This window comes from Ochotona curzoniae, unplaced genomic scaffold, assembly GCF_017591425.1.
Source record: "Ochotona curzoniae isolate NIBS_2020 unplaced genomic scaffold, NIBS_Ocur_1.0 contig_3622, whole genome shotgun sequence".
Lineage (NCBI taxonomy): Eukaryota > Metazoa > Chordata > Mammalia > Lagomorpha > Ochotonidae > Ochotona > Ochotona curzoniae.
This window is the reverse complement of record NW_024465926.1, coordinates 10,278,152-10,297,334: the sequence shown is the minus strand read 5'-3', so window position 1 is coordinate 10,297,334 and position 19,183 is coordinate 10,278,152. Positions and strand designations below refer to the sequence as shown.

General features: G+C 45.0%; 1 protein-coding gene and 1 pseudogene across 1 annotated transcript in view; one reads left to right on the top strand and one right to left on the bottom strand.

Moving 5' to 3' along the window:
- Positions 1-2,074: 2,074 nt before the first annotated feature.
- Positions 2,075-2,190, bottom strand: LOC121158136 (annotated as a pseudogene).
- Positions 2,191-4,298: 2,108 nt separating this feature from the next.
- PHLPP2 (PH domain and leucine rich repeat protein phosphatase 2) overlaps positions 4,299-19,183 on the top strand; it is a 64,187-nt gene continuing 49,302 nt past the window's right edge. Inside the window, exons 1-2 of the mRNA XM_040982410.1 lie at positions 4,299-4,397; positions 13,880-14,160. Coding sequence (XP_040838344.1) covers positions 4,299-4,397; positions 13,880-14,160 — 380 coding nt within the window. The remainder of the gene's footprint in view (positions 4,398-13,879; positions 14,161-19,183) is intronic.

Genomic DNA, 19,183 nt, shown 5'->3' with positions numbered 1-19,183 from the left:
GTTTCTGTAAAGTCCCCTTTCTTTCATAATGTTGTAAGTTACATTTTCATTAAGCCCCATCACATCTTTACTGTAAAAATATTAAAAGCTGTTTCCAAGTGGGACAGCTAATGAAGTTCTAATTATTGCAGACATATTTTTGAAATGTAAAAAAAATTTAAAATTAAATGATAAGTCTTAGAGGTGAGTGAGGAATAAAATGGATGTAAACATTTACATGGGATGCATTAGAATTCTGTGTCTATTGTCTTTCGGTTGAAACAAATTATGAACAGTGACTAATAATAAAAAGTCAATACTCAATGATTTAAAATTTGTTTCCTTGCTTCTTACAAGTGAATTAGAAGCCTTGGATGAGTTCTAGAGCTTTGAGCTGTCCTTACTGACCTGCTACTGTTCCTTTTATACAGAGGTATAACCAAGAGACGAATGTGAGGAATCAGAAATCTCCCAGGCCTTCTGTACAGTTGGATGGTGTACCTGTGACTGCCAGGGGACAGAATGGACTCCGGTTCTGAGTTCTGTTTCATGCTCTGAGTTCAGTGTTGTGTCAACTCTGGTGGTCCCTGACAGTCCCTCGGAAGGGAGAGGACAGAGCGCTCCCCTTCCACCAGGGGCCATTATCTCGTTGTGCACATGTGCCCTTTGGCACACTGATAAGCAGCATTTCTATAATCCTCCCTGTCATGTGGCTTAGTAAAAGTTCATTTTGGTTTCTAAATTTAGTTTACAATGTGTAAATAGATGAAAATGTAAATGCTGTAATAAAGTTTAGCCAGTCATAGACATCGCTTCATAAGGTAGTGATGAGTAGTTCTCAGGTTGGGATTTCAATCCACAAGGACCAAATTTAGTTTGATGAGTGTCCTCCTTCTAGTTATTTTGACTCCACTGAAAAAATATGGACGTGTTCAAGGAAAAAAGAAGTTCTTCACACCTTGAAGTCAGGTAATACTGCTTGCTTATTGGAAACCAAAAAACACGACTGCCTGGTTAGAGTATCAGAATTAGTCCTAAAGATAATGTCATTGAGGGAGTGGGAACTAGACACAAGTGGCCAGGAGACTCCTGGAGTTCAACCTGATAGGCTTAGGCCTTCTTTCTCTACACTGTCTTCTCATTTTGCAGTGAAGATGGAGACGAGTTTATGGTATAAAATGTGCACATGTGTGCGGTGCTGGAGTGCGGGGGCGTGGAGGGTTATGCACAGCTGCTATGAGAAGGTGACAAGAAGAAGCATTCTAATGACTTCTCTGTCTCTTGGCTGGATCCAAAAAGCAATTTGTGTAATGATGAACCTGCAGTGTGGGCAGATGGTTTTTTGCACACACACAAAAATCCAAGAGGAATTTATTTTTAGGCTTAGCCTCAGCTGTTTACCATTTCCAGAAATTACAGTTAAATAACCCATGGCACACAAATTTACACACTGCCTTGAACAGGGGGAGAGAGTGAGTGTGTGACCTTTGAAACAAAGTATAATGTTAATGGCTGTAACATGATTGGAAAACATCCAACTGGTTGTTATTTTTGAACTGAGTCTTGAATCATGGGGATGTATAGGAATACTTCCATTGTAAGTAATGAAAAGGTAGTAAATGCATAACTTAAAGCATATGCTTTAAGAAAAAAAAAGCTTTGTTTTTATTGGAAAGGTAGATATTAAGAAAGGAAGAGAGACAGGAAGATCTTCACTCCCCAGGCGGCCACAGTAGCTGCAGCTGAGCCAATCCAGACTCAGGAGTCCGAAGCCTCTTCTGGGTCTCCCACGTGGGTGCAAGGCCCCAAGGCTTTGTCTGAGCTGTCTTCCACTGCTTTCCCAGGGCACAAGCAGGGAGCTGGATGGGAAGCAGGACCACTGAGATCAGAACCAGTGCCCACATGGGATCCCGGGGTGACCAAGGTGAGGGCTTTAGCCTCAAGGCTAATGCACTGGGCTCTAGAGCATGTACTTTTTTCTGAATTGTCTCTTTAGTCTACTATCCTGTTAATGAAGCCACCTATCACTGCATTTTTCAGCACAAATGGTCAAATCAAATGGTCGCCCTGGCTTTAGAGCTTTTTTTCTTCTTTTGCTAATGTGGAACGCTTCACAAGTTTGCGTGTTAGCTTTGTGCAGGCACCGTGCTAATCTAATCTAATCTCTGTATCCTTCCAATTTTAGTATATGTGCTGCCAAAACGAGATAACTTTTCTATTAGTGAGTTGCTCATGGGATCTGTGATGGCTACCACCAGGAGGTATTTCAAGAAGAAACAAATTTTTAGAAACATTCACAACCACTTTTTTTTTTTTTTGGTGTGGTGGGGTCGTCAAAGCCTGTTTCTGTCTCCATATTGGTAGTTATGTCTTGTGTACCAGTGTTTTTACTACAAGAAATCGGTAAGCTCTAAAATGAAAAGCCAGTTATCTTGTATAGCTTTCTGGAAAGTAACTTTAGGGTTGAAGGAAGAAAGCCCAGGAGGCAGACACTAAGAGCGCCTTGCACCAGACTACTGAGGAGTCCTTTTTTTTTTTTTTTAAATTGGAAGAGTAACAGAGGAAGAGGAAGAGAGATCTTTTATGCATTGGTTCAATCCCTAAATAGTCACAGCAGCCTCATGTGGTCAGGCATCTGGAACTCCGCCCAGGCCACATACAGGTGTTCCAAGGTCATCCATTGTGTTCCAAGGTGCATTAACAAGAACTGTGTTCGAAGCAGAACAGTGCAATCCAGTATGCACGATGGGATGTGGGCATCTCAACAATAGCTTCACCCTTCGCACCCAAAGATCCTCCCTGGACGTTGGCTTCTGCCTTAGCCCAGCCCAGCTGTCCTGGAGATGGGGGTTCTTCCTGCCTCTCCCTTATCTACAGATGGATACGTATCTCAGAGACTACCTTGTTAGGTTCCTAACTCCCTTGCATGCTAAACCTGTAATCACAGTCTCATACGCAGAGTTGGTCTGGTCAGAATTAGGCAAGCTGCAGCAATGAATAATAGGTGATTCCATCTTCAACAATTACTCAAGTAATTGGCTGAATCCTTACAAGTTGTTTGAAAATTGAGCACTTACTCCAAGAGCAGAAATTCAGAAGCCTTTTAAGAATGTAGGAAGAATTAAGGAAGGTATGTTTTGGAAAACACAGGGAATGTTAACTATGTAACAGAAGAATTTTAGTGGTCACTGAATGGCTGCTGCTGTGTACTGAGCATTTTTTAAAAGATTTATTTTTATTGGAAAGTCAGGTATATAGAGAGGAGGAGAGACAGATGATCATTTGCGTCTGATGATTCACTCCCCCAAGTGGCCTGATCAGAAGCCAGGAGCTTGGATCCTCTTCCAGGTCTCCCACGTGGGTGAAGGGTCCCAAGGCTTTGGGCCATCCTTGACTGCTTTTCCAGGTCACAAGCAGGGAGCTGGATGGGAAGTGGAGCAGCCAGGATATGAACCTGTGCCCAGATCCATATGCATGCAAGGTGAGGACTTTAGCGTTTGGCTACTGAGCCAGGCCCAGTGCTGGGCATTTTGTATGTTATTCACTGCACCTTCCTAAGAGCTAGTAGGAAAAATGATCCTCTCTACCTCCCAGCCGTGGAACCAGGGGGTTCCATGTAGTGACGTGCACAACAGTATAGATCTAACAAGGATTGATCCCCAAGTTCAGCCCGCAGGCCACAAAAACTACCCTCACTTCAGGAACCAAAGAAAGTTTACTTTTCAAGGATTCCTGAATTAGCCTTGCAAATGACCAAAATAGCTTACAGAACCTGTAACTGCTTGAGGCCAGGAATAGAATTCTGGCACTTTTACTCCTTGAGTAGAAGAGGGAGTTGAGATGTGGCTGAGTGGAGCTGGCTGAAGAACGCCTCATAAAAAGAAAGGCGCCTGGCTAACCTGAGAAGAGGGAGAGGTCAGGTTTGACGGAGAAAACCTGGGACTGTGCGGAAAGCAGCGGCCTGTGCAAGCTGCCATGTGCGGTCCACCAGACCCTTCTGCTGGCCACCAGGTCCATCCAGAGCCGGAAGAGCAGTCGCCCTGCGCCTCAATCCTCCGAACAAGGGCTGCCCAGGCCCGGCCGTGCACCCGTGCCATGCTCCGCGGTCCTGGCTGGGGGCGCCGCGCCCGCCGCTGTGCAAGACCAGCCCGGCCGCTGGGGGCGGGGCCGGCCCGCTGGGGGCGGGGCCGGGGCGGAGCCGGTCCGGCGAGGGCGGGGCTAGGGGCGGGGCCGCCGGCTGCTGGCTCGCGCGCGCCGCCGAAGCTCCGCGCGCCGCCCAGCCGGCCCGGCGTCCCTGGGAAGCCTCTCGGCCGCCGCCGATGGGGGAGGTGGAGCCGGGGCCCGCGGGCCCGCTGGAGCCCCCGGAGCCGCCCGAGGCGCCCACGAGCCGCCAGCCAGGAGGGATCCGGGTCCTGAAGGTGAGGCGGACGGACGCACGGGCAGGCAGGCGGGCTGAGGAAGGGGAATCCGGGAGGGCAGAGGCCGCCCCCGCCGCGCGCGCGCTCGCCCGACCCCGGCCCCGCGTCAGTCAGTCGGTCGGTCGGTCGGTCGGCTGGCTGGCTGCGTCCGCTCCACAGCCTGAAAAGCCGGGCCCGGGGCGCCGCGGCTCCCCGCCGAGGCCTCCGCGTCGCGCCCCCGCCGAGGCCTCGGCCGCCTCCGTCCCTGCCGCTGCCCATCCCTGCTGGCCCCGCGCCACCCGCCCCGCAGGCCCACGCCTCCGTGCCGCGGGCTGCCGCCGCCGCCGCCCCCGGGCCTGCCTCAGCCGCCCGCCGGGGCACCGGGGATGCGGGGCGGGGAGGGAGCAGGGCTGCAAGTACGCAGGGCTCGCTTTCCCCCCCCCCCCGGACACCTGAGGACATCGCCCCAGCGGGAGGATGGCGCCGGTGATTGGCCGCGGCTGAGGGGTGCTCGGGGCTGCGCGGCCGCCGCGGGAGCGGGCACTCTGTCCATCCTCGGGGTTTTACTACCCAACTCAGGACCTGGCGCCGGCTGCACGCTCGGATGGAAGGAGAACCCCGACTCTCCCTCCCCCCACTACCCTCCATCCCCGACCTGGCGGCTGCGCGGGGACTCGCGGGGCGCGGCGGCCGCGGGAGGAGGGACAGGGCCGGAGCGGGGCATTCCTGCCTGCGGGAGCCCTGGAGAGAGGGTGTTTGGGGTGGGGGGTGCATGTGGGGGTTCCGTTATGCAACAGACAGCCGGCTAGCGGAGCTTTGGGGCAGGAATCGGGGTCGGGGGAGTGAGAAGCTGTGCAGATGTGTGCTGGCTAGCGGGCAGGTGACAAGTTTAAAGTACCGGGAATGGCCCAGGCTGGGGAGAGGACCGCGTAGGGAGGGAGTGGTTGTGGGAAGCCCGCTGGGTGGAGTTTTCTACCAGCCTTTGAGATACTGGCTGAGACCTTTTTTTTTTTTTTTTTTTTTTCTGTCCCTCAGATGTGTAAGCTAGGTGTCATTCCTGGAGGTGGAGTGGAATTCCTTCTAGAGTTACGGAAGGAGGGAGAGAGGGAATTGCACCGAATTTAAAAAAACTTATCACAGGAAAGGAAGACAGAAATTTTTAGGTGTTTCAGAAATCCTTTGCGAACCAGTGGGAACACATGAGGTCCAAACATGCTTTAATCCTGTTTAATTGGGATTGTGGTTGAGCAGTATTTTGCTAAGATTATTAGTGTTGTTATGATTATTAGGACAGCTCCCCAGTGGGAACACACTCACACACACTCCACAGGTCTGTGAGTGCAAAAACGGTTTTTCCTGCTATCACCCTTTCCCTTCCCTGCAGTCTCAATGCAATGACTTAGATTTAATTCTTCGTAGTTTACGACCGACTTCTCTATGGACCCTATGCCCGTTTATTTGTATTTATTTAAAGTGATAGCATCATGAAACTGTAAATTGCAAATGAGCTGAATAGAAGCACACTTTTCTCAGGCCAAGGCTTATCAGCAAATGGCAGGTCTACTTAAAACATGCCAACAACTTTGGGGTTTTTGGTAAGTGTTTCTCAGGATGTAGTGAGTTCTGAGAGAGAACTGAATTGAGGCGTGAGGCCCTTTGGTGAAGACAGACTTGTCCGTTTCCCAAGTGCTGGGGTCTGGGACCATGGACCAGTAGAGATGCTACCTCAGTGGTCTTGCTTACCAGGCTGAGCTGCAGTTGTGCGAGGCTGGGGTCGCCCAGGTCGAGGCATCCCTTGTTTGATCGCAGCTAGAGGAGAGCTTCATGGAAAGGCTGTTGGAATGGAGTCTGTATAATCTAGCTGGATCACATCAAGGTCCTTCTGCATGGGAATTTATAAAATTTTGTTAAAATAGGTTCTCAGATTTAGTTAACAAATTTTTCAGATGTTGCCCACAAGTTCAAGCTTTATATATTTATTTTTGGCTCAGTCTGTAGAAGATAGGAAGTTCTAGCTCACCTAGTTGGTGTTGTAAAGTTCATTTTGGAAGAATTTTTAAAGTTTGAAATCAAAATTGTGCATTATGAAAAAAAAATTAATTCATTGAAATTATTCATCCTGTATCTCACCCCACTGCTCCCACTCAGTTCCAAAATATTCTATAGCATCTTTTCAGAGATGAGCCAGTGTTGTTTTAAAGATTTGAATGAATGTAAAAACATCTTCCCAGTCACATTTTCTATGTTATTTTTGCTTCTAAGAAAACTCACTGAATATGGAGAATCACTTGCCAGAAACTGCCCCCCCTTTTTTTTACAATGGGCATTTTACTCTTTTTTTTTTTTTTTAAAGAGTTATGATTTCTTGGGCCTGGTGTGATGGCGCAGTGGTTAAAGTCCTTGCCTTGCATGCTCGGGATCCCATATGGGCGCTGGTTCTAATCCCAGCGGCCCTGCTTCCCATCCAGCTCCCTGCCTGTGGCCTGGGAAAGCAGTCGAGGACAGCCCAAAGCTTTGGGACCCTGTACCCGTGTGGGAGACCCAGAAGAAGTTCCTGGTTCCCAGCTTCGGACCAGCATAGCATCGGCTGTTGCGCTCACTTGGGGAGTGAATCATCGGACGGAAGACCTTCCTCTCTGTCTCTCCTCTCTGTATATCCGCCTTTCCAATAAAAATAAAATAAATCTTTTAAAAAAAAAGATTTATGATTTCTTTTTATTGGAAAGTCAAATATGCAGTGAGAAGGAGAGAGAGGAACATTTTCCATCCAATGATTCACTCCCCAAGTGGCCACAAGGGCTAGAGCTGAGCCCATCAGAAGCCAGGAGCCCGGAATCTCTCTTGGGTCTCCCATATGAGTGCAGGGTCCCAAGGCACTGGGCCATCCTCAACTGCCCTCTCAGTCCACAAGCAGGGAGCTGGATGGGAAGCAGGGCCGCAGGGACATGAATTGGTGCCCATATGGGATCCTATTGCGTGCAAAGCAAGGACTTTAACCGTTAGGCTACTGCTCTGGGCCCTGGATATCTTAGTCTTAATTGTCTGTGTATGAATGTTTCATAGTTTATCACCTTTGAACTCATACAGTCCTCATTATTCAGGTTTAGAGGGTTAGAAGTTATGGAAGCAGTAGATGTTTAATTCATGGCTTACTCTAAAACGTTTTGCTTTCAAGAAAAGTTGAAATATTTAAATGTACTCTTTATGTACTGCATTGATGTGAGAAATTTGAGAAATGGTTAGAGTTGTGAGGTGGGTTTGTGATAACCGTTTTCATGCAGATATGAGATGGGGAGAGAATCAAATGTTTTCCACCCAGCAGGTGCAGTGGAGTGGTATACTTACAGCTGGGAGCCTCACAGGAACATGTCCTCAGCAGGCCTGGTTGCTTCAAGGGCCTTCCTTGCACTTACCTGACACTTAAGCAAGAAGCCTTGACTAATCCTAGCAAAGCGGTCCATCTAGACTGGTGCTATGACACGGCTTTGCTTCTCATTCAGGGCTTTGGATGAGGTTCATGACTGCTGAGGTTGTAGCACAAGTTGTTGCTGAGGAGGGGGTGGGATGGAGTACATCATATAGCCTGCGAATCAATCTCTTAAAGGTACGTGTGTTTGAAAGAGCAACTGAGAGTAAGGGAGAGAACAGAGAGAGATCATTTAACTGCTGGTTTGTTCCCCAAACGGCAGGAGAGTGGGGCAGGCCAAAGCCAGCTCTGACGCCTCCTTGGTCTCCCCTATGTTTGACAGAGCTCAAAAATTTCCCTGTTTTCTCAGGGAAGTTGAATTGGAAATGGAGCAATTGGGACTCAAAGAGATGCTTCAGTATGGAATGCTGGTGTCACATCTTCTTTTTTAAGATTTTATTTACTTATGTATTTGGAAGGCAGAATTACAGCAAGTGAAGGAGAAGTTAGAGAGGTCCTTCATCTGCCAGTTCTCTCCTCAGTGGCCACAATGGCTGCAGCTGGTGCCTTGTGAAGCCAGGAGTTTCTTCTGGGTCTTCCACATGGTGTTGGGACCCCAAGCACTTCAGCTGTCCTCCACTACTCTGGGTCTCAAACTGATGCCCATATGGGATGCTGGCATTGCAAGCAGAGGCTGAGAAAACAGCATCTTAACATGATGTACAACAGCGGTGGACTCAACTAATTTAGTTTTAAGGCAGTAAATGTGTGTTAAAAAATAACTTGTTAAAGAAAAAAGCCATGTACGTCCCACTGTATTTCTTGACTTTTTTAAGATTGAGGTTATCAAACGGGTCAATATTTTATCTTAGAAAATTCCTTTAAGTAAAGGTGGCTGTGTGTAATCGGTGCACTTTTTTTTTCCCTCTGTTGAATTTAGAGTTTAGTTTTTATTATTTTTTTTCATAGTTATTTTGGTAAATGTTCTTTTTTTTTTTTTATTTATTGAAAAGACAGAGAGCAGAGGCGAGAGAGACACTGAGATACTGAGATTGAGATCTTGCAGCTGCTGATTTTTTCCTCAGATACTCACAAGAGCCAAAATATGCACCTGTGTCTCTCTGTGGGGCAGGGCCTCAGGCCTTGGACCATTGTCTCTTGTTTACCAGGCACATTAGCAGGAAGCTGGATTACGTGGGTGGAGGTGAAACCTGATCCCAGTAATTCCCAAATGTGTGGCTAGTGTCCCAGCAGTGACTTACCAGCACACCATATCACTCACCCCCCATAGATTTTTGTGTGTGTGTGTGTGTGTGTGTGTGTGTTATTACCATGTAGAAGTTTGTTTTCAGATGGACCAACCAGTTCATCTTTCCCAAAGATTTTAAGAAAGAAGTACTTGGAATTAATCTTGGAGTAGACATTGAGCCTCGCGAAGACCCTAGGGAAGACTCCCACACTTGGGACAGGTGTTGTGGTGTAGCAAGTTATGCTGCTGCTTGGGACGCCCACATTCCTTCGTCGGAGTGCCAAACATCAAGACCTGCCTTCACCTGCAATCTGGTTTCCTTGTGACACACACCCTGGAAGGCAGCAGGTGATGGCTCCACTGCCACCCGTGTGGGAGACCCAGTTGGATTTCCAGGTGCCTGACTTCATTGTGACCCTGCTTGGCTATTGCAGACAGCTGGGGAATGAATTGGCAGATGGAGGAGTCTCTGTCTATTAAGTAAATGAAAACAGTAACTCAGCATTAACAGAAAAAGACCCCTGCATTGCAGTGGTTGGAGTGCTTGGGTTTGATAGTTGGCCCTTGCTCCCTGCTCTAGCCTGCCGCCAGTGTAGACCCTGTGAGACCGTGGGAGTGGTTCAGATGACTGTCTGCCATCCACACTGGCCGGGCAATGGGGACTAGTGTGAGCTTTGACCCTGGCCGTGGTAAGCAGGCATCTGGAGAGAGAACCAGTGGGTGCTAGCTCTGTCTCTCATAGTGAAACAAATGAGCTAGTAATTAGCTGTTGTTATTAAGTGGCACTAATGTGATGGCTCTTGTGTTTATGAAATACAAAACTTGGAAGCCTTTTGTTAATTCTGAAATGCTCAGCATTGAGGAAAAACGCTCAATTTGACGAGAGACCTAGTTTCTACTTGTAGCAGAGCTTTAATCTATGAAGTTAGAATGAAGAACTCAGGAGTTTGAGTAGCTATACTCAGATCTCCAAGATCCACAGAATGCTAAGTTTACCTGTGTCATCCTAAGTTAAATTGTGAATCCATTTTCCTCCTGTTTCCTCTTGAAAATACCTGCTGACTTCTATTTGCCCCCTTTTTTATAGTCTTTGGAAATACAATTTTTTTTTTCTGTTGCAAACAGAAAAGTTTATTTGCGAAGGGACCAGGTGAGCAGGGAAGGGAGGGAAGGGGAAAGCACCTCTGGAGAGAAAGCCGGGAGGTGGGGTGCCTCTCGAAAGGGGAGGGAGAGAGAGACACCTGGAAATACAATTTTAAATATCACAATTACCATCAACCATTTTATCTCAGTAATTATAATGAAATTTTATTTGGTACTGGCACCATGGCATAGTACCTTACACCTCTTATTACAGTGCCAGCATCCCACGTGGGTGTCGATTTGAATTCCAGAAGCTCTTGGGTTCATGGCGCAGCTTTAGCCTTTGTGGTTGTTTGTGGAGTGAACTGGTGGAAGGGAGAGCTCTCTTTGACTTTCCTTCTTTCTCTATAAATCTGCCCTTCAAGTAAAAATAAAATAAATCTTAAAAATATTTTTATTTGTTATGTATTTGGGAGGGAGGGGTTGGGAAAGAGAAATCTTTTGTGCCTATGGCCATTCCCCAAAGGACTGCAACTGGTGTGTCTAGGCCAGGCCAACTCCAGGAGCCTGGAACTCCTGGGTCTCACAGGTGGGTGCAGGGGTCCAGGTAATTGGGCCATCCTCTGCTGCTTTCAGCCAGTTTAGCAAGGAGCTGGGTCACCAGGGGAACAAGCAGGAGTTTCTGTCAGTGCTTACATGGGAGGCCGACATCTAATACTTATTTATTTAAAAGTATTTCTGTTTCCTAATGAGGAGTACTTGTGGAACTGTTTTTATTCCCTTTAAGTTTGTATCTGATACAAGAAGAAATTGTTGGGTTTGCTACTAAAAACAAACAAAAAAGATTTTTCCCGGGTTTCCTTTCTTACAGGGATTGAGTTGAAGTACAGATTGCGAATATATTTCTGACTTACTGGCTGATTTGTGCATGTATCTGTATGCCACTCTGTGTTAAGATTTTGTAATAGACTGTCAGTGGAAGAGAGGAAGAAATGGAAATAACAAATTGTATATATAAAGATTTATTTACTTCTACTGGCAAAGCAGATTTACAGAGAGAAGGAAAGACACAGAGAAAGATCTCCCATCACTGTTCACCCTACAAGTGTCTGCAATGCCCAGAGCTGAGAGTCTGAAACCAGGAGCCTCTTAATGGGTCTCCCATGCAGGTGCAGGTGCAGGTGCAGGTGCCGGTGCCTAAGGCTTTGAGCCATCCTCTATTGCTTTTCCAGGCCATAAGCAGGGAGTTTGACAGGAAGTGGAACAGCTGGAATACGAACTGGCACCTGTGTGGGATCCTGGTGCTTGCAAGGGGAGGAGCAGCCAACTGAGCCGTTGCACTGGGCCCAATAAATAATTAAAACCCATTGTCAAATGCACATTAAATATATGTTGTACATGAAGAAGTTTTGCTGAGGCGTGAATAGAATTATTCTTTCTAGCGAGAAAGGGAGAATAGAGCGGGGAGATACGTTTGAGTAGAGTTTTGAGGAATAATTATCCCATAGACATTGGAGTGAAGGACATTCCAGATAAAGTCACAGAGATGTGTAAGCATTGGTGCATTTTGGTTAGTTGTTCAGTAGTTGGGTATACAGACTATATAAATATACAAAGACCATTCATTTGAATAGTATTTATTTTATGGATACATTGTATCTTACTCCCTGCCCTGTTGATGGTATTTGGTTTCCAATGTTTCATGCTGGAAATGATTTTCATATGAACACAATGAAGGGCACAGGGAATGAAGCTGGAGTGGCTGGTTACTGTGGCAGTCAGTGGGACTTCCAACAGAGATGGCCTGCCATTGAAATAGACCAGGGAAACATCTAGTTTTAGCAACTTGTTACACTGGCTGAAGCAGTTATTTTGCTTTGAGATAACTTAAAGTCACAAGGTATATATGAATTTTACATGCCTAAGTTACCATATGCCACAGTAACTTTTTAAAGAGATTTATTTAACTTTTACTTAAGGGCAGTTTTACCTAGACAGAGGGAGAGATCTACAATCCTCTGGTTCGCTTACAAATAGATGCAACAGCTTGAGTTCACCTGAGCTGAAGCCAGGAGCTTTCTCTGGGTCTCCTATGTGGATATGGGGCCCCTAGGACACAAGCCACCCCCTGCTGCTTTCCCAGGCTGTGAGCAGGGAGCTGCATTGGAAGTGGAACTGGTGCCCCATGGGATGCCAGCATTGCATGTGGAGACTTAGCTCACTAAGCTACAGCGCCAGCCCCCTACAGTAATTTTTTTGAAACATGAAAGGAGTAGGAAAAATATTTTTGTATTATTGGGTTGATATTCTCCTTACTTATTTGGGATATGAGGCAGAGGGTTAGAGCCCTTGAGAAACTTAAACGTCTGCATAGAGATGCTCAGAAATTTTCATCAGTTGTGGCCTCATTTCCAGCATAAAAATTGGAAACTAAATACCATCAACAGGAGAGTGAATAAATTACAAAGAATTCATAAAATGGATATTATTCAAATGAATGAGGTTTTTGTATTAACATATACATTTCTAAATATGTAAAATTGCCAGGTGAAATATAAATATGTTGAAGTTATACATCAGGTAAAATTAAAATGTAAACTGTTACTAACATTTGTACTGCTAGTTTATAGTATGCGTATTTGCTAAACATACACAATGCATGGTCTGTTAAGTACCACTGGGGTCCTGGTAGCCACAGCTCTGTGTCTTGGAATATTCTGTGTACACATATGTTCCTTAGAATAACTGTAGCAAAGTACTAAAATTTGTGCAAGCTGAAGAGTAAGTACTAAGATGTTTTATTATTCTGGATGCTTTTCCGAAAACGTAAGAAAAAGCGAGGTCAGAGCAGATGATGGCGTCACGGCAGAGGAGCTAGCGGTGAGTTCCCTGTGTCGGGAACGGCAGGTGGGAGCTGGTGTGGTGCTGCAGTGGGTTTAGCTGCAGGCTGCATCAATGGCTTCCCTCGTCTGAGCACCGATTCAAGTCCTGGCTGTTCTGCTTCAGGTCCAGTTATCTGTTAATGTGTCTGGAAAGGCAGGAGAAGATGGCCCAAGTACTCAGGCCTCTGCCACTTGTGTGGGGGAGACCTGGATGGAGTTTTTGGCTTTTGTTTTTGGCCTGGCCCAGACAGACCTAGCTTTTGCAGCCATTTGGGAAGTGAACCAGCAGGTGGAAGAGCTCTTTCCCTATCCCATTCCCTCTTTCTCCCTCCATCCCTTCCTCTTAAATTAAAGCTTTTTTTAGTTTTTATTTTTTTAAAGATTTATTTATTCTTATTAGGAAGTTAGATTTGCAAAGAGAAGAAAAGACAGAGATCTTCATCTGCAGATTCACTCCCAAGTGGCCACAATGGCTGGAGCTGAGCTGTTTTGAAGCCAGGAATCAGGAGCTTCCTTTGGGTCTCGCACATGGGTGCAGAGTCCCAAGGCTTTGGGCCATCCTCTTCTGCTTTTCTAGGCCATAAGCAGAGAGCTGGGTGGGAAGTGGAGCAGCCGGGACTTGAACTGGCACTCATATGGGATAAGAACCTGCATTTGAAGGGAGAGGATTAGCCAACTGATGTATTGGGCCAGTTCCTCTCTGACTTTCATATGAATGACTGTGTCAGTAAGTCTTTACTGGAGAAGGAAGAATGAGCAGGTGCTGAGGGCTCACAGAGGAGGGGTGAGTGAAGTAGTGGTGAGTATGGAATAGAGAGGTGGGGTGATGACAGAGTTCAGTCAGACATGCTGGCTAATTTCTTCCCCTGATATTTTTTTTTAGAGAAATATGAAACGTAATGGAAGCAGAAATTGCTTAACTAGGAGAAATAGGTTTGGTTCTCGAGAAAGAGACTGGCTGAGAGAAGATGTGAAGAGAGGCTGCGTTTACCTGTATGGCGCTGAGTCCAGCACTGCCACCGCACCAGCCACTTCCTCCGTCCCTTCCTCCTCCTGCGCTGACTACCATCTCGTCCTTTGCACAGTGGACACACCAGCGTCAGAAATATGTGCTGGAGAAGGCAGAGAAAGTCTTTATATACAACTTCACGGAGACTTGGTCAGGTGAGATCTGAGTTTTAACACTCTAATTCTGCTGCAGCATGAAGCAATATGCGTTTTTCTTAGAAGTTGGTGCTGGCATTATAATCCTGTTGGAACCGAGTCACGAGTCTTGAAAAAGAGTTTTGTCCTCTAAATGCTGAGTTTATGATTCTTGAATTTAAAAAAAAATCAATAAAGAAAAATTGGAGTTTAAAAAAATATTTGGCGTGGATCATAAGTATTTCTGAGAAGTTCACAGAGAGTTAAATTGAAATTTATGAAAGAGTAGATAGTAACAAGTTAGGCCTCTGCTGTCTCCTGACTGTTCTGATATTCCTACAAAGAAGGTCGCGATGACCAGTTTCTCAGCTTCTTAAGGACAGTTTATGTAATTATAGGCATGTATATTTGCTGATGCACGAGTATACAGATGAAAATTAGTGGAGCTATATGCAACACATCATTGATTTAATATATTCCTTGGAGATTATTATGTAGTAAGAGATGTGTAGCTATCATTTATTCAATGACTAGTAGTATTCCATTTTATGAGTCAGTCATGAGTCTCCTATCAATGGGCATTCAGGTTGTTACCAATTTTTTTTAAATCACTTAAACAGTAATATAGTGAGTCCTCTGTATCTGTGATATCCCTAATACAGGGGAGACTGACATTTTGGGATTAATTCCCAGTAGTGGAGTTTGTGAGCATTTATAATTTTGAGTGATATTGCCAAATTCCTTTTCATAGAAGTTACATTTCCATCAAAAACGTTGAAGGTGTATCTGTTCCCCTTTACTTTTTCCAAAGTGTGTTATATATTTTTATAAAAGATTTATGAGAGAGATATATCTTCCCTCTGCTGCTTCATTCCCCAAATGTCCATGATGGTGAGAGCTGAGCTGATCTGAAGCCAGGAGTTTCTCCCAGCTCTCCCACATGGTGCAGGGGCCCATCCACGGCTGCTTTCATACGCAATAAGTAGAGAGCTAGATTGGAAGTGGAGCAGCTGGGACTCAAACCAGTGCCCATATGGAATGCTGGCACAATAGGTGTAAGCTTAGCCTACTATGCCATGGCACTGACCCCAGTATTAACATTTTATATAGAAATATAGACACATGAACATATATTTGCTTGTTAATAGAGATAATTGTTGACACTTTTAAAATAAGAGAACATATATTTTTCCAAGCTGGATGACTTTGATTTGTGCAGATCTGATAGGAATTTTGTTGTTTAAATTTTAATTTCTTTTAATGCATGAAGCTAATTATGTTTTCATTAATTTAAAAGCTGTTAATGTGTTTTAATTTTTGATGGAGGTGTGAAGACTATTATCGTATTCTTATGTTGTGCATATGAACTCTTTGATTCAGTTTTTTTTTTTTTTAAGACAGATTACTGTTAGTTCTTTGAATTAGGCGTGACAATAACTCTTTAAATCCTAGCCCTCTTTCTTCCTCCCCTTTCTTTCTTCTTCTTGGCAAAAAAGAAATAACGTGAAAGAGAATCCAAAGCTGTGACTTCAGTATGGTTTTATAGTGAGGAAGGAAGCTCCCCAGTTATACCTTGAAAGTGATAAGTATAGTAACACTTTCAGCTGTGTTAAAAAAAAAAAAAGTTGATGTCCTTCTTTAAAAGTATAAATTGAGGATTACTATATGTGCCTTTTGTAATTTGGACTAATTTCTGAAAAAGTAGATTAGTATTTGAATGTTTTCCTTGTTCACCAGTTAACTGCCTTTCCTAAATCCACTTGTAAAACGAAGGATCAGACTGGGTCATCAATAGGCTTTTCTAAAGCTGAGCAGGGATTCGGATCTACGTTTATTAGGTGGGAAGCCTTGACCTAGATTGTAGCTGGTGGTGATTGATTGAGTCCGCTTATTTAAGCATGTCACTGATTCATCTATAAACCAATGTTTCCGTTTACACAGACATTATAAATATGGGATATCTCTGCTGGAATTAGTTTGCTCCCACAAGAATGCAAATGTGATACAGTTTATCTACTTATAGGAATCTAAACTGTACTTTAAGGTACAGTTTAATCCCACAACTTTGATAATTTATAATGAAATAGTTCTTTGACAATATGATGAAGACACTGTCGAACTTTGGGCTGGAGGTGCCTGCCTTATCGCCAAGGGGAAGCTCAGGCACCCTGCGCACACGGGGCTTCTGTGCTGGCCAGTGTGCTTCGGGCTTTGTGCACATTTCCTTACAGTCCTCGCCATAGCGCCTGGGGAAGCAGTGTAATTCCTTTTCCTTTGCTGAAAGCAGACTTCAGGAGAGCTCTCATAACCCGCTCAAGGTCAGGCAGGTGCTGGCAGCAGTTGGAATGCCTCCATCGCTCCAGATCCAGGAAAGACTTCCTTGTGAGCAGCAGCTCTGGAAGGGGAGCGGGCACAGCAGTAACCCTCACTCAGTTGCACTGTTTAATCTAGCTTATGTCCAGATCTTGTTTAGGTCTCCTTCTCAGCTGTAGTTGACATTATCTAATCAGGGGGAGGGTACTGTCTCTCCTAGCCCTTCACATGATAGCTGATAGACTGTGGACTGTGTTCATTGAAGAAATTATGGGAAATAAAGTGTGAAGCAAAATAATAGCATTCAGCTACTTATGCTGTATGTAGGTTGCTTTATTTAATCCTCACAGTTTTTTTTTAGTTGAATTTTATCCTCTTTTATAGCTGAAGAAAACAAAATCAAGCATCTCACCTACGAGTAGTCTGCCAGTTAGTAGTGGGACTGGAGTGTCAGTGTGGGCATTCTGACACCAAATTCCACTCTCCTCACCTGTGCTGTTGGTATTCCCTCCCCCTGAGATCTTTTTTCAGACACGCAGGCACACACTTCTTAATAATTACATACTTGAGATCATAATAATCATATATTCAATTTTATATTCTGCCTACTTAACATTATTTTCAGTGTTTCATTGATTAAAACTTTAGACTTGTTTTCATAGCTAAAGAATATTTTATTTTATGAGTGTGTATACTCTGTGTTGTTTAAAGATTGAGTAATAAAGGGCCATGCAGTGGCATTGCAGGCTAATCCTCAGCATGTGTCACTGACGCAGCTTTGAGTTCCAGCTCTTCCACTTCAAGACCTGAGACAATGTTTCTCTATTAAGTTCTGAATTGATGTGCTATGTTTTGAGTAGCCAGGAAGTAAAATATTTAGAATGATGCCTGACTCCTAGTAAGTGCTCAATAAATATTCCCATTGGGCTTTTTCCCCATCATTCAGCTTCCAGAAGTAATGTTGTGTTGACTCATCCATTGCCATGAATCTTCACATTGCCAATCTCCTTAGGCTAGGTCCTGGAAATGGAATTATCAAGACTAGAATTAACCCGTTTTCTCTGAATCATACATTACTTTACTTTTGTCCAAAAATGGACTTGTCCCTTGGGTATAATTCAAGGGTTACTAATATGTAGAAATTTAGCCTGTGGAGGAACTAATGAAACGGAGTCCACCCCACCCCACGTGCCCCACCCAGCTCAGTGCTCTTGCCCCTCCCCGCCTGGTCTGCCCGCCTCGCCCTCACCTTCTATCTGGAAATAAGTACAGAGCCTGGGTCTTTGGCTGTCACACTCCTCGCAAGAGTTACCAGCAGTTATGGGGCAAAGGCCAAGAGAAGCTTAATATCTTCTGTGTGGAATCCAGTCCTGTACCACAGGCCCAAGAACTGTCCTCTGAAAACCACTGGGCCTCAGTGAAACTGTTTCCTTTTGTTTCATAGGTTTTCAGTTTGAAAGTGCATTGCTGAGGTTGACTGGTGGTGGTAGAGTTTCAGCTGGTTCGCAAGTGTCTTGCCTCGCAGGCTACTATTTATAATATTTGCCATCTTTTTTCTGTTGTGTAAGTAGTACCTCCCAACATCTGCCCTTCAGATGTTGGCTGTGCCTTGAGGCTCCTCAAGCCACCTGCACTTCTGATTAACTGGCTACAAATCTGGGAGTTCCCATGACCCACTGAGGTTCAGTAATCCGCTAGAATGACTTACAGGGAAACGTGCTTATGATTGAAGTTTAGTACAGAGGATACAAATCAACATCAGGCAACTGAAGAGATACACTGGGAAGAGGTTTAGAAGGGTCTCAACAGAACTTTGGTGCTGTTTGTAGAATCAGGAGCTGTCACCTGCCTGGCACATGAAGTACTCGCCGGCTGGGGAAGTACAGTGTTTCATTGGGTTTCATTGTGAAGACATGGTTGGTTGAATCTCTGATGTGACTGAACTCAGCCTGCAGCACTCCTTGTTCCCCCTCCAGGTTGGGCTGACTGAAAGCCCCCAGCCCTCAAATTTTACATGATTGATCTTTCTTGGTGACCAGCTCCTGTCTGAGCCATTTCATCTTGGCATAAATGCAGAGGTTATCCAGGGGCCTCCTATGTAATAAAGATTTCATTTCTCAAGAATTTGTAAGAATTAAAAATCTCCTTCCTGGGAAAAAGGCCAGTCCTATGCTTTGTTGTACAGCAATGATGAATAAAAACTAGTGTATCTTTCAAATGATGATCTTTCAGAATGATGTTTAACAAAATATTGTAATTTAAAAGCATGCATTCTTATGTTCCTTGGTGCAAGCTGTTTTTGAAATGCTTTGAGTTCACAAATGGTTTATATAAAGTAATGTGGTTTGCTGAAAAGAAACTAGGCTTTGTAATGAAGATATACAGCTTGAAATTCTGATGTCATACAGTAAATGTGTAACTCTCTGAATCTCATTTATGAAAGTTACAGTTTTTGGGTCTTGCGCAGTAGCCTAGTGGCTGGGGTCCTTGCCTTGCGCATGCCAGGGTCCCATATGGGTGCTGGTTTGTGTCCCTGTGGCCCAGCTTCCCATCCAGCTCCCTGCTTGTGGCCTGGGAAAGCAGTCGAGGATGGCCCAGAGCTTTGGGACTCTGCCACCCCCATGGGAGACCCGGAAGACTTCCTGGTTCCCGGCTTTGGATCGGCACAGCACCGGCTGTTGTGCTCACTTGGGGAGTGAATCATCAGATGGAAGATCTTCCTCTCTGTCTC